This window comes from Mesocricetus auratus, unplaced genomic scaffold (genome assembly GCF_017639785.1).
Source record: "Mesocricetus auratus isolate SY011 unplaced genomic scaffold, BCM_Maur_2.0 Super-Scaffold_100014, whole genome shotgun sequence".
Classification (NCBI taxonomy): Eukaryota; Metazoa; Chordata; class Mammalia; order Rodentia; family Cricetidae; genus Mesocricetus; species Mesocricetus auratus.
In genome coordinates, this window is record NW_024429197.1 from 24,027,051 (window position 1) to 24,042,415 (window position 15,365).

General features: G+C 45.0%; 1 protein-coding gene and 1 pseudogene across 2 annotated transcripts; both read right to left on the reverse strand.

Annotated features, from left to right (window-relative positions):
* Positions 1–2,557: 2,557 nt before the first annotated feature.
* On the reverse strand, positions 2,558–4,474 carry LOC101843902 (annotated as a pseudogene).
* Positions 2,558–13,959, reverse strand: Klf18 (Kruppel like factor 18). Of its 2 annotated transcripts, none has more exons than XM_040756841.1 (3): positions 13,491–13,959; positions 6,034–9,844; positions 2,558–5,299 (listed from the first exon to the last, which is right to left on the reverse strand). In XM_040756841.1, exons 2-3 carry the CDS (start codon positions 9,710–9,712, stop codon positions 5,124–5,126), a joined length of 3,855 nt encoding a protein of 1,284 aa, XP_040612775.1. In that variant the 5' UTR covers positions 9,713–9,844; positions 13,491–13,959; the 3' UTR covers positions 2,558–5,123. The 2 variants fall into 2 exon arrangements, with proteins under 2 accessions (XP_040612775.1, XP_040612776.1); XM_040756842.1 differs by lacking the exon at positions 13,491–13,959 and adding an exon at positions 13,377–13,487.
* Between the last annotated feature and the right edge of the window lie 1,406 nt (positions 13,960–15,365).

Sequence of the window (15,365 nt, forward strand, 5' to 3'; positions counted from 1 at the left end):
GAGCTGTCCAGTTCTTCTTTACCAAGGAGTCTCAGGCAGCAGCACGTGGGGCTATGCCATCATAATATCAATAGGCCCCACTGGTCCTAGGGCCGTTTATTGGGCAGCCAGGTCAGCCCAGCAGTGGGGGACAGCAATTCATAGGACATGCCAAATAGCCTCTTGGAGGGCCAAGGGCTTTTCATCCAACCTCCCTTTCTCCCTCCCTCTCTCCCTCCTTCCCTTCCCTTTCCCTCCCTTCCCTTTCTTTCTTTCCTTCTTTCTTGATTTTTTTTCAAGACAAGGTTTCCCTGAGTAACAGTATGGCTATCCTAGAACCTGCTCTATAGGCCAGGCTGGCCTCAAACTCACAGAGATTCGCCTGCCTCTGCCTCTGCCTCTGCCTCCTGAGTGCTGGGATTAGATACCACCACTACCTGGCATTTTTCTTTGTTTTTAATATCCTTTCCCTGCAGTGGTAAGAAACCATCTTTCTCTATAGATCCTACTGTAGACATGCATTGTGGTAAATGCATAGCAACTGCTCCTGTATAGGCTTCAGCCCAAATCATGGCTTCCACATACCTGGTCTCATCTTTTATCGCATGACAGGTCATGGATGAGCACCTGCAGGTTGTCATCAGGCAAGAGAGTAGCAGAATTGATGGCAGTGGGTTTCTCAAACTGGACTGACTCATGGGTGGGCCAGGAGTAAGGCCTGGTACTGGGTCACACATGCATTAGCCAGTGTTCTGGTGTTCCTCAGAAGGGGGCCACACCTGCATCATGGGACATTGTGACTATAAAAGCCTGACCCAAAGTTAACTTGCTTTTGTTATTATTAGACTAGTAATAGCCCGTGAGGCTCTTAGACAGGTGGGCCATCCTGTGGCTACAGGGTCCGATAGTTGGGACAGGTTTGTCACAGGGTGTTCCACGGCCCAAAGTTAGGATTAACACTCCTTTTGTCTTTCGTTTCATGGACAAATGGATGAAATATCTGGAAATGCTGGGGCTGGAGCCCAAGTCAGTTGTTTTTAAATCCTCAAATGCCTTTTGTTTAGTTTCAGTCCAGACTAGCGGCTCAGTGCCCCGATTTGAGCTGGTGTGTAGAGGCCTTGCTATTTCCACAAACTCTGGTATCCAGAGGCAGCAATACGTAGCCAGAACTTGGAATTCTTTTCTTTTTCTTTGCAGGGTTTCTCTGTATTGTTTTGGAGGCTGTCCTGGAACTTGCTCTGTAGACCAGGCTGGCCTAGAACTCACAGAGATTCACCTACCTCTGTGTCCCGAGTGCTGGGATTAAAGGCGTGTGCCACCAACAGTGGCAGAACTTGGAACTCTTGAACCTGTCTCTTAGTCTTTGGAGTTGTGAGCTGAAGGGTGATAGCAGCAGTCCTGCTTTGAGACAGGCTCCTTTTGCCTCCCTTCAGTCAAGATGGGTAGCCTCTGATGAACAAAGTTGGGGTTTCTCAGCCGATATTCTGTAGCCCCAGGTCTGTAAGCCTGGCAGCCACCCCTCAGTGACTCTTTTATAGTCTGTTTTCCCTGGAAACCTCTGACCCAGGGGCAGGAGGTTAGCATTCAATGTCACATCAAACAGGGTTGGAAACTTTTTAAATCCCGGGGCAACCTGGCCCATGCAAGCCACCTGCAGCAAAGACGGTTGGTTGACTCGCCTCGGCCAGTGGTAGGCTGGAGAACACACCTTTCAGGTCCAAGACTGTGTGCACCTGTTTCTCAGGAAGATCAGACTCATGAGAATCAGGTGTCCTGGATTTCTTCACAGGTGGGAGAGGTTATTCCAGGGTGACCGGCAGGGCACCAGGATGCCAAGCAATGAGGACTGTGATTTCCCTTTTTGTTTCCAGGGTTATTGGGTGTTGTTTAATCTGAACAGGGGTAGCTGAGCTGGTTAGTTGAACAATTATAGGATCTTGGAATAGGGCCAGTCCTGGGGGCTTGATTTTTGCCCATACTTTTGAGAACCTTTGGAGGCAGAACTTTTGTTATTGTTGGGTTTTTTTGTTTTTCAAGACAAAGTTTCTCTGTGTAACAGCCCTAGTTGTCCTGGAACTTGCTCTGTAGACCAGGCTCGAACTCACAGAAATCCACCTGTGGAGGCAGAACTTTCATCTAGAGGGCATTCTTTTGACAGAGGGTATCTATAAGTCTTTGTCTCATCAACAAAAGACACAGTGGCCTTCAGTTTATGCAGAAGGTCTTGTCTCTTGGTCAGTTCTCTGTTGTTAAATACCTTTTGAGCTACCTCCAACACCTGGGATCTCCTTAGACCTTAACATTTTTTTAAGTTTTATAACTTTTCCCTAGTATCTGGGGCCAACTGGGTGACAAAGGAAGTTTTTTTTTCCCCATTTATCTTCAATTTTTCTAGAAAGGATGAAAGGCTTTTAAAATCTCATTGGTCAGGGTTGGACAGAGGGAACAATCCATTTTATCTAGGCCGTATTGTCTGGCAGTGATCTCAAGCCCCTACCCCAGCCCAGGGCCAAGTTTTTGAATTTTTTTTCAGAGGGACAACCAGGGACTATGAATGGGAGGCAAGTGACAAGGCAAATGAGCATTCCAGGAGTGGCAGATTTATTCATTGATAAGAGAGATTATTGCTTGGTTTCAACAGCTTTTTTTCCAGTTTTTAAAAGGAAGATCTATCTAACAAGTTTCACTTACTACAATACATCTAAACGGAACTCACAATACAAGGTAAGATTTAGATCAAAGCCTCAGAATTCCATACAAACAACATAGCCAAACTTCTGAAGTATTGGTATTACATCTCAAAATTGTCCCAGATCTTTAAAAAAAGTGAGAGTGTATACTCACGTGCTTTAAGGATATTAAAATAAAAAGCTAGAACAAACATGTCAAATGTTGTCACTTTGAATCATAGACACAGCTCCTATATTTGATTTTTTTTTGTTTTTTTCCTTCAAGACAGGGTTTCTCTGTATTATTTTGGAGCCAGTCCTGGAACTCGCTTGGTAGCCTATATTTGATTTTTACAGAAAAGCATCTGAAGGTTTTGATGAATTGTGGTATAAGAGCAACATTTAATGTAAGCGAAACTGTTTTAAACTTAAATATGCTTACTGTTTAAGCACACTCCTACAACATAACTAACTTGAGGAAAGTTGAAAGTGGATTTAACAGTTATGGTCAATACTGAACTTGTTATTATGTCCTATATGAATATTTCAGTGTTCAAAATTGCTGAGCTTAAAGTTTGAAAACAATCTTAACTTTCACTTTACAGTAAGCATGAATCACAAGCTTGTAATGCAAAACAGTTAGTGATCAGAAGCAATTGTATTTCCCATTTGCCGATCATACTGGATATACTGGGTATCCTTCCTACTCCATCCAGTTCCTATAAATGACAGCTTTTATTCCTGGAGCTGTCTGGTGTTCCTTCTCTCCTAAGCAAGGTTTGACTGATAGTCACTTGAGTTTTCCTGAAGAACTTGGTCATATCCACTCATACTGCTCTGACCACCATAACCACAACCATAACCACCACTCAGCTGCTGGCTGTCAGGACCTCCATAACTAGACTGGTTGGATAAACCCATCCCTCCCATCATCTGGCTACCATAAACACCACAGGTTGCCCCTGCTGTAGAATTCAAAAACAGTTCTACGTAGCTATGATCGTAAGCTCCTCCGACATTCCTGAGAAACAGTAGTTAGGTCTCTTCCAAATCTATCAAACCCCAAACCATACCCATCATTATAGCCTCCATAGTCATCAGTCTCCATATCCTCCACCATAGGTACCCCGCCTCATTCTTTCAAACCCAGCGCCTCTGCCAATGCTGTTATACCCTCTTCGAGCCCCTGGCTTATCACAAGGACACAGACACTGAATAGTCATAAGCTTTCGAGGGGGCTCATAGTGGGTTCAGACTTCAGCTCTGCTACTCTTGAAGATTTCAATGTACCTGTGCCCTATTTTTTCCTTGTGTTTCTTTAAGGCCTTTTCAGCTATCTCCTGTGAAGCAAACTGCACGAAAGCCTCCCCTGTGCTCTGCCCCTGAAAGTCCACCGGCAGTGTCATCCCATTTGGCACAATTTCCAACCCTGAATAGAACTGAACAATTTCTTCCTTGCTACAGCCAAATGGGAGTCCTCTAAGCAGTACAAAACCATTATTGGCAGTATCAGGACTATTTGGATCGGTTTGCTTTAACACCCAATCCATTTCAACACTGTTGGACTTGAATACTTCAACATATCTCTGTCACATGGTTTCTCTGACTTTCTTTAAAGCCAATTTCACTTCATCTTCAGATTCAAGTTCGACAAATGCTTCACCGCTCGGTCTGCCTTCTCTGGTATACATGAAATGAACACCTGATATACCATTTTGGATTTTGCAATCAGAGAAGAGGCGCATCACTTCCTCAGCTGAGGAGGACCAGGGTTGGCCCCTGACCTTCACCACGAACCCCTCCCCACCCTCTGTGCTCAGCATCATGGTGACTGTTGGGCTCTTGGTGGCAAGCTTGGCTCAACACAATTTCAATGTGGCCTTTGACCCTGCTAGAGCTTCTTCCAGGAGACTCTGGTCGACAGAAATACTTAAAGTGTTTGCTACAGCACTCCAATGAGACTGGGGGATTACCCTCCTTCTTCCCTCAAACAGCTAAAGCAAGAGGAGACACGACGACCTGCTCACGTAAGCAATTGATCACAACCACATCCTTGAATAACTTTTTTTCTTTTCTCTTTTAGACAGGGTTATTACATAGACCAAGATAGTCTCAAACTTAGAGATTTTCTGACTCCCAAGTGCTGAGTTTAAAGGCCTTTTGCCTCTTCACCTAGTCTCAAACAACGTCTTCACATTAGAAATTTATTCTAACCTTTTCGAGACAGGGTTTCTTTGGGTAGCTTTGAGCTTTGGAACCTGTCCTGGAACTTACTCTGTAGATCAGGCAGGTCTCAGACTCCCAGAGATCCCCCTACCTCTGCTTCCTAAGTGCCTGGATTAAAGGCGTATGCTGCCAATTCCTAGTCAGAGTCTAATCCTCATTGCAAGCAGAACATTACAGCTATCCACACTTTGTATATTACAGCTATCCATGCTTTTTTATGGACTGATGGTTTCTGGTGCTGAGTGGAAACTACTTGTGCATCTTTTCATGGTTCCTTAGGTGATCTGATCGTGCAAAGTTCTTGTTGCACTTTGGACACGGGTAGGGCCTCAACCCGGTGTGCTTTCTCTTGTGTCGGTTGAGCTCGTCTGAGCGGGAGAATTTCCATGAGCATCCAGGCATGGTACATTTGTAGGGCTTCTCCCCTGAACCAGAAAGAAAGAGCGGCTTGTTACACTCAGGGAAAGGTGGGTCAGGAGTCTTGTCAGTAACCAAGGACAAGGTTAAAGGAGACAGAGAAAGAAGACTGAAGTATGAAAAGGGATAGCTGGAGAGAAAGATGAATTGGAAAGATAAGAAGTAACCTTTGGAGGGTCGGGAAGGAAGAAAAACAGCAAGAGGAGGTAAAGGAGAAGGAATGAGAAAGAAGAAAGCCAATGAAGGAATGAATAACAAACAGAAAAGGAAGAGGTCCAAGAAGAGACAGTTCCCTTCAGAGGTAGAGTGAAATGTCTGAGTTGGGCATATGCCAATAGCCCTAGATACTTGGTGGCTCAGGTGGGAGGATTTACCTGAACCATGGTGTTGAGACCAGTGTGGACAACATAGTGCAATCAAGCTTTCCAAGGGATAAAAACAAAAACAAAAAACGAAACCCAACAACAAGCCTATGAACCTCCAAAGGGACCAAAACAACACCTCACTTATCCCATCATGTAGCACAAGGGACACCACAGAAGACTGGCCCAGTCTGACACTGGCCCAGGGCCTGAACTACTAATAAACCCTCTTTATCCACCTTCAAACTTGAATACCTTCTCCAGGGTCTCCTTGCTTCCGGACTTGCAGAAGTGGCAATCATCTCAAATATCAAAGCCCTGTAAAGGCACAGCCCTGTGGCCACTTTACCCACCCCCCCTATAGACAGACCCTCACTCACCAGTGTGTTTGCGTATATGGGCTCGGAGGTGGGAAGATTTTGAGTATGCCTGTCCACAGTTCTCATAAGTGCACACGTGGGACTTCCGATTGTTCCTCTGTACCTGAGGGGTTGGAGTCTTGGGGTCCTTCTCATCCAGATTTCTTTGGACCAAAGGAAAGCTTGAAGAGCATTCTGGAGGTTGTCCTTGGGCCAAATGAGAATTTGGAATGTATGGAAATCTGTTATCATAGGATATCTGGTTTCCATAAAAGGTCTGGTCACCACAGGAAGTTGTCCTCTGACTTCTGTAGAGAGCCTGGTTACCATTGAAGGACATTGCCTGACACCCAAAGAAGACCTGGTCAACATTGGGGGCTGTCATCTGAGCCCCAGAGAAAGTCTGGTTATCATTGGGGAGTGTCATCTGAGGCCTATAGGTCACCTCATCAGTGGCAGTTGTCATCTGACCCCCGAAGAAAGTCTGGTTATCATTGGGGAGTGTCATCTGAGGCCTATAGGTCACCTCATCAGTGGCAGTTGTCATCTGAGCCCCAGAGAAAGTCTGGTTATCATTGGGGAGTGTCATCTGAGGCCTATAGGTCACCTCATCAGTGGCAGTTGTCATCTGAGCCCCAGAGAAAGTCTGGTTATCATTGGGGAGTGTCATCTGAGGCCTATAGGTCACCTCATCAGTTGCAGTTGTCATCTGAGCCCCAGAGAAAGTCTGGTTATCATTGGGGAGTGTCATCTGAGGCCTATAGGTCACCTCATCAGTGGCAGTTGTCATCTGAGCCCCAGAGAAAGTCTGGTTATCATTGGGGAGTGTCATCTGAGGCCTATAGGTCACCTCATCAGTGGCAGTTGTCATCTGACCCCCGAAGAAAGTCTGGTTATCATTGGGGAGTGTCATCTGAGGCCTATAGGTCACCTCATCAGTTGCAGTTGTCATCTGAGCCCCAGAGAAAGTCTGGTTATCATTGGGGAGTGTCATCTGAGACCTATAGGTCACCTCATCAGTGGTAGTTGTCATCTGAGCCCCAGAGAAAGTCTGGTTATCATTGGGGAGTGTCATCTGAGGCCTATAGGTCACCTCATCAGTGGCAGTTGTCATCTGACCCCCGAAGAAAGTCTGGTTATCATTGTGGAGTGTCATCTGAGGCCTATAGGTCACCTCATCAGTGGCAGTTGTCATCTGAGCCCCAGAGAAAGTCTGGTTATCATTGTGGAGTGTCATCTGAGGCCTATAGGTCACCTCATCAGTGGCAGTTGTCATCTGACCCCCAAAGAAAGTCTGGTTATCATTGGGGAGTGTCATCTGAGGCCTATAGGTCACCTCATCAGTGGCAGTTGTCATCTGACCCCCGAAGAAAGTCTGGTTATCATTGTGGAGTGTCATCTGAGGCCTATAGGTCACCTCATCAGTGGCAGTTGTCATCTGAGCCCCAGAGAAAGTCTGGTTATCATTGGGGAGTGTCATCTGAGGCCTATAGGTCACCTTATCAGTGGCAGTTGTCATCTGACCCCCGAAGAAAGTCTGGTTATCATTGGGGAGTGTCATCTGAGGCCTATAGGTCACCTCATCAGTGGTAGTTGTCATCTGAGCCCCAGAGAAAGTCTGGTTATCATTGGGGAGTGTCATCTGAGACCTATAGGTCACCTCATCAGTGGCAGTTGTCATCTGAGCCCCAGAGAAAGTCTGGTTATCATTGGGGAGTGTCATCTGAGGCCTATAGGTCACCTCATCAGTGGCAGTTGTCATCTGACCCCCGAAGAAAGTCTGGTTATCATTGGGGAGTGTCATCTGAGGCCTATAGGTCACCTCATCAGTGGCAGTTGTCATCTGAGCCCCAGAGAAAATCTGGTTATCATTGGGGAGTGTCATCTGAGGCCTATAGGTCACCTCATCAGTGGCAGTTGTCATCTGACCCCCAAAGAAAGTCTGGTTATCATTGGGGAGTGTCATCTGAGGCCTATAGGTCACCTCATCAGTGGCAGTTGTCATCTGACCCCCAAAGAAAGTCTGGTTATCATTGGGGAGTGTCATCTGAGGCCTATAGGTCACCTCATCAGTGGCAGTTGTCATCTGACCCCCAAAGAAAGTCTGGTTATCATTGGGGAGTGTCATCTGAGGCCTATAGGTCACCTCATCAGTGGCAGTTGTCATCTGACCCCCAAAGAAAGTCTGGTTATCATTGGGGAGTGTCATCTGAGACCTATAGGTCACCTCATCAGTGGCAGTTGTCATCTGAGCCCCAGAGAAAGTCTGGTTATCATTGTGGAGAGTCATCTGAGACCTATAGGTCACTTCATCAGTGGCAGTTGTCATCTGAGCCCCAGAGAAAGTCTGGTTATCATTGGGGAGTGTCATCTGAGGCCTATAGGTCACCTCATCAGTGGCAGTTGTCATCTGACCCCCGAAGAAAGTCTGGTTATCATTGGGGAGTGTCATCTGAGACCTATAGGTCACCTCATCAGTGGCAGTTGTCATCTGAGCCCCAGAGAAAGTCTGGTTATCATTGGGGAGTGTCATCTGAGACCTATAGGTCACCTCATCAGTGGCAGTTGTCATCTGACCCCCGAAGAAAGTCTGGTTATCATTGGGGAGTGTCATCTGAGGCCTATAGGTCACCTCATCAGTGGCAGTTGTCATCTGAGCCCCAGAGAAAATCTGGTTATCATTGGGGAGTGTCATCTGAGGCCTATAGGTCACCTCATCAGTGGCAGTTGTCATCTGACCCCCAAAGAAAGTCTGGTTATCATTGTGGAGAGTCATCTGAGACCTATAGGTCACCTCATCAATGGCAGTTGTCATCTGAGCCCCAGAGAAAGTCTGGTTATCATTGGGGAGTGTCATCTGAGGCCTATAGGTCACCTCATCAGTGGCAGTTGTCATCTGAGCCCCAGAGAAAGTCTGGTTATCATTGGGGAGTGTCATCTGAGGCCTATAGGTCACCTCATCAGTGGCAGTTGTCATCTGACCCCCAAAGAAAGTCTGGTTATCATTGGGGAGTGTCACCTGAGCCCCATAGTTTAGATATTCAGTGGTGGTTGTGATCTGACTCCTGTAGAGAGGCTGGTTACCACTGAGGGGTATCATTTGACCCTTATAGTAGGTTTGATTGCCACTGAGAGTTCCCATATCATCTCTGTAGACATTCTGGTCACCATTGAGGGTCATCTTCTGATTCCCATGACAATTCTGGTCAGCATTAAAGGTCATCATTTGACCCCAGTCGAAGTCTTGGTCACCCCCAGAAGTGATTGGACAGCCTTCCAATGGGGTTTGGTCACCACTGAAGTTCATCAAGTTGCCCTCGTTAGGAGTTGCTAGCTGGCTTCTGCAGGGAGGAGCTTGCTTGACACAGAGAGTGTTTATTTGACTGCCTTCGTTGGAGACTGTTACCTTGCTTTCTGTGACTGTTGTATCATTGGCATCTGTCTGCTGAGAGCTTGCTGTGGGTGTCGTTTGATCAGCAGGCACAGCTTGTTGGGATATAGGAACAGCCTTACCTTGTTTTGCAAGGGGCCTAGCAGGGGCTTTTCTACGGCGTGTTGAGTTGTGTTGAGAAAGGACCTTCTGGAGGATAGGATATTTAGAGGTCTTCTTTGTGGAACTACAGGAAGCCATGCTCTGGTCTGACTTACACAGGGCTGTGCTGTTATGACAACTGTCCTTTATGGAGTATCTGAGCGGCATACAGGTCTGAGGCTTAGCTGGGGCTTGTGCCAGTCCTTATCAGAATGAAGATTTGGAGAAACTCAAGTTCTTCGGATGTTTTGGGCGATGGAGTTGAGCTTTTTGTTGAAATAGATTTTCAGTTGTGAGGACCTAAAAAGAAAAATTAGAAAGCCAACCTAGCTCAACGCTCAGTCTTTACAGCACTCACTCTTCATCCTCACTAATGCCCTGTCAATCCACCCCACCATCGTTTCTTACTTAACAGGGTCTCACTGCCTCTCAAACAGCCTCTCTGACTCTGGAATTGACTGCCCACCGCACCCTTCATACACACACAGTCACATCCCTTAAGTATGCACCTAACAATGATGGAGCTCTATCTAAATGAAGCAAGAGTGTCCCCCAAATCCCTATGCACTAGCTGAGGCTAGCAGACTGCAGCTCCCACCCTGGCGTGGGCCTGTTTCCAGCCTGCCTTCTGGTGCCCTGCGCAGAACCACCAGAGACCTGGGGACTGCACACTGTAGATCCCATCCTGACAGGGTCCAGCCTACCTAAAGACTGCCAAGGCCCTGGTACTAAGACAGCCTCCATCCATGCAAAGAGGAGAGCCACCAGAGTATTGGACCTGCTTGCACTGTGGTCATGTACCCTCCAGGAGAGGAAGAGTCTCCTTCTGCACCCACTGGAAGAAGTGATAAGAAGGAGACAATATAAAAACACACCCAAGGAAAGGAGAGGGAACTGGGATTGACATGTGAAGCAAATTTGTTTCTAATTTAAATTTTAAAAAATGAAAAAAATAAAACCACACTCAGGAACAGAAAAACCAATATGACACCGCCAGAGTCTAGAGACTACACCAGCAAGAGGTGAACACCCCAAGGCAGATGAAACAGAAGACAATGACCTTAAAAACAACTTTATGAAAGTGATAGAGGCCCTCAAAGAGGATATGAGAAAATCCCTTAAAGAAATGGAAGAAAAAAACAAACCAAAAAATGCAAGAAATGAAAGAAAAACAAACCAAAAAATTCAAGAAAGCGAGGAAAAGACAAAGCAAAAATTGCAAGAAATAATTCAAACAGTGCAAGGGTTGAAAGCTGAAATAGAGACAATTTAAAAAAACAGTCCAGCCATGCAGTGGTGGCGCATGCCTTTAATCCCAGCACATGGGAGGCAGAAGCAGGCAGATCTCTGTGAGTTTGAGACCAGCCTGGTCTACAAGAGCTAGTTCCAGGACAGCCTCCAAAGCCACAGAGAAACCCTGTCTCGAAAAACAAAACAAACAACAAAAACAAAAACACAGTCTGAAGGAAAGCTGGAAATAGAAAAACTGGGCAAATGGTCAGGTACTACAGATGCAAGCATAACCAACAGAATACAAGAGATGGAAGAGAGAATCTCAGGTGTTGAAGATACACTAGGAGAAATAGATTCATCGACTAAAAATCTTTTTTCCCCCTTTGTTTTTTCGAGACAGGGTTTCTCTGTATTGTTTTGGAGGCTGTCCTGGAACTCTCTCTGTTGACCAGGCTGGCCTCAAACTCAGAGATCCACCTGCCTCTGCTTCCCAAGTGCTGGGATTAAAGGTGTGAGCCACCAACGCCCAGCCCAAAGAAAATCTTAAATTCAACAAATCCCTAACACAAAATATCCAGGAAATATGGGACACCATGAAAAGACCAAACCTAAGAATAATAGGTATAGAAGAAGGTGAAGAAAACCACCTCAAAGGGGCAGAACACATATTCAACAAAATCATAGAAGAAAAGTTTCCCAACCTAAAGAGAGACATGCCAATGAAGGTACAAGAAACTTACAGAACACCAAATAGAGTGGACCACAAAAAAATCCCCTCATCACATAATAAATACACCAAACATACAGAATAAAGAATATTAAGAGCAACTAAGGAAAAAGGTCAAGTAACATACAAAGCCAAACCTATCAGAATTACACCTGACTTCTCCATGGAAACTCTGAAAGCCAGAAGTCCTGGATAGATATACTACCAACACTAAGAGACCACGGACGCCAGCCCAGACTACTGTATCCAGAAAAGCTTTCAATCACTATAGATGGAGAAAACAAGATAGTCCATGACAAAACTAGATTCAAGCAATGCATATCCACTAACCCAGCCCTACAGTAAGATCTGGAAGGAAAACTCCAATCCAGGGAAGTTAACTACAACCAGAAAAACATAGGTAATAGATAATCCCACTTTACCAGCAGTCAAAAGAAAAAAGAGATGAAAATCCACACAGAATTCCAACAACAACAACAACTCCAAAACAAACAAAAATGAGCAATCAATGGTCATTAATATCCCTCAATATTAATGGCCTTAATTTGCCCATAAAAAAAGACACAAGCTAACAGAATGGATTCAAAGACAGAATTCATCCTGCTTCACAAAAGAAACACACCTCAGATTCAATGACAGACATTACCTCAGAGTTAAGGGTTGGGAAAAGATCTTTCAATCAAATGGACCCAAGAAACGAGCGGGAGTAGCAATCCTAATATCTAACATTATATTTTAAGCTAAAATCAAAAGAGATGAAGGTCTTTGCCAAACTAATATCTAACAAATTATACTTTAAGCTAAAAACAAAAGAGATGAAGGCCTTTGCCAAACTCTTTTTACAAGGCTTAAATAACCTTGATACCCAAGCCACACAAAGACTCAACTAAGAATGAGAATTTCAGATTAATATCCTCCAAGAACATTGATGCAAAAATACCCAATAAAATACTGGCAAATCGGATCCAAGAACACATCAGAAAACTCATCCACCATGATCAAGTAGGTTTCATTCCAGGGATACAGGGATGGTTCAACATATGAAAATCCATCAATGTAATCCACCATATAAACAAGCTGAGAAATAAAAATTACATGATCATCTCACTAGATGCTGAAAAAGCCTTTGACAAAATCCAACACCCCTTCATGATAAAGTCTTGGAGAGATCTGGAATAACAGGAACATAACTAAACATAATAAAAGCTATATACAGCAAACCAACAGCCAACAAACTAAATTGAGAGAAACTCAATTCGATTCTTCTAAAATCAGAAATAAGACAAGGCTGTCCACTCTCTCCATACCTCTTCAATATTGTACTTGAAGTTCTAGTTAGAGCAATAAGACAACAAAAGGAGATCAAGGGAATACAAATTGGAAAGGAAGATGATATGATAGTTTACATAAGTGATCCAAAAAACTCTACCATGGAACTCCTACAGCTGATAAATAACTTCAGCAAAGTGGCAGGATACAAGATCAACTCAAGAAAATCAGTAGCCCTACTATATACAGATGACAAAAGGGCTGAGAAAGAAATCAGAAAAGATTCTGGCTGTTGATCTCCCCAGGTACTATCATCTTGTCAGATTTGAGTCGAAATGTCCTACATCCCGGGTCACCACCAGAGTGCAAAGAGTGGAAATTCATAAGTTGTGTCAAGGTGAGAACTTAATCCTGGGCTTCAGTATTGGAGGTGGGATCGACTTTCTCGGAAGATAAAACAGACAAGGGCATTTACGTCACACGAGTATCTGAGGAAGGAGGCCCTGCTGAAATTTCTGGGCTGCAGATTGGAGACAAGATCATGCAGGTGAACGGCTGGGACATGACCATGGTCACGCATGACCAGTCTCAGAAGCGGCTCACCAAATGCTTGGAGGAGGTGGTGTGCCTGCTGGTGACCCCGCAGTCTCTGCAGAAGGTTGTACAGTAGTCCATTCTGTCTTAGCAGTCAGCCAGTCTTGACTTGTACCCACCCACCTTTTTGTATAGTGACAACACATCCATGCTCTGTATCTTGTTCTGGCTTCTGCTGTGCTCTGGGTCCCAGCTCTGAGGGGTAACAGCTGATCCCAAGGTCCAAGCCAACCTTCCTACCCCTCAACCCCCAGGCTGAGTCCGTGGGATCAGCTCTCTCTGGGATGCTGAGGACTGGAAATAAGGGCTTGGAGTAGTATCCAGTCTGAAGTTACCATAGGCTCGGCCTGAGACCCACCACTTGGCCACAACAAGGGCTGAGCAGCCAGGAAACACCTGAGAGCTGCCAAAGCTTGGAAATGCCAGGTAGGGCCATGAGTCCCCATTTGCTCTGACTGAAGGGTTTGGCCCTGTCCTTCCTCAGTGTCTCTCTCCATGCTTCCCCATCACTAGGCCCAGCCTGGGGCTGGACCCACATATGCCAGAGACTGTATGAAGGCCACCTGGATGGAAGAGGGCAGGTTCCCACTACCTTCATTTCCCTAATTGGTGCTGGCCTCTCCAGGAGCTGCCTGTTTAAACAATTTATACAAGTTTCAAGACTGACATTTCAGGGCAGCTCTCAGGATTGCCATTCTTTTTCTCTACACCCGTGAGTTTAGCTTTTGTATTTTTTAAGTCACAACTTTGATACAAAGTGTTTTTATCTTACTGTTTGGAAAAGCCAATTCTCCTTTTGAATTTAGCTTAACTAATTCACACACCTGGAAGCAGCAACTTGTAGCATGTAACTAAGCCAATTGATTACTATGGAAATGGGGCAGTATGATGCTACCCCATGCTCAACACTTGTGTCCAATAAACAATGCTGGAATTAAAAAAAAGTAAAGAAATCAGAGAAACATCACCCTTTACAATAGGCACAAACAACATAAAAAACTTTGGGGTAACGCAAACCAAACAAGTGAAAGACCTGTATTGCAAGAACTTTGGGTATTTAAAGAAAGAAATTAAAGAAGACACCAGAAAATGGAAAGATCTCCCATGCTCTTGGGTAGGTAGGATCAACATAGTAAAAATGGCAATCTTGCCTTCCAGGCCCCAAACTCCAGCAATCCCAGCCAGGTGAGCTTGGGTCTGAGGGGGAGGGGGACAGGGGACACTCCCATCCTCAGCCCCACACACATCCCTTCGATCTTTGGGGGCCACTCCTGGCATCCAGAAGACCCGCCCACACAGGAAAGACATCAGCCCTTCCAGGCCCCAAACTCCAGCGATCTCAGCTTCAGCTTCAGGAAGGAAGGAGACCAGTGGAGACAGAAAGACCCCAGCAGCACCCACTGGAAGAAGAGATGGGAAGAAGACAGAATAAGAGCTCACTCAGCAGTCAAAAGACCAACATGACTCCACCAGAATCTAGGGAACCAACGCCAGCAAGACCTGAAAAGCACTACATAGATGAAGCAGAGGAGACAGACCTTAAAAATAATTTTGTGAAGATGATAGAGACCCTCAAAAGAAGAAACGAGGAAATCCCTTAAAGAAATAGAGGAAAACCAAACAAAAAAATCCATGAAATGGGGGAAATTTTCAAGAAATAAACAAATCTCTCAAAGAATCTAAAGAGTACCAAGAAAAAACAACCAAACAAATGAAGGAAACAACTCAAACAGTTGAAGGATTGAAAGCTGAAATAGAAACAATAAAGAAAACACAGAACAAGGGGATGCTGGAAATGGAAAAGCTGGGTAAACGATCAGGAACTACAGATGCAAGTATCAACAATAGAATACAGGAGATAAAAGAGAGAATCTCAGGTGTTGAAGACTCATTAGAGGATATACAGTCGTCAACCAAAGAAAATCTCAAAACCAACAAATCCCTAACACAAAATATCCAGGAAATATGAGACACCGTGAAGAAGCCAAACCTGAGAAT

Coding starts and splice junctions, on each gene's coding strand:
- Klf18 (XM_040756841.1), bottom strand. CDS start 9,712: ATGCCGCTCAGATACTCCATAAAGGACAGTTGTCATAACAGCACAGCC. Junction 5,300..6,033: donor CCATATACGCAAACACACTG/GTGAGTGAGGGT, acceptor TTTCTGGTTCAG/GGGAGAAGCCCTACAAATGT.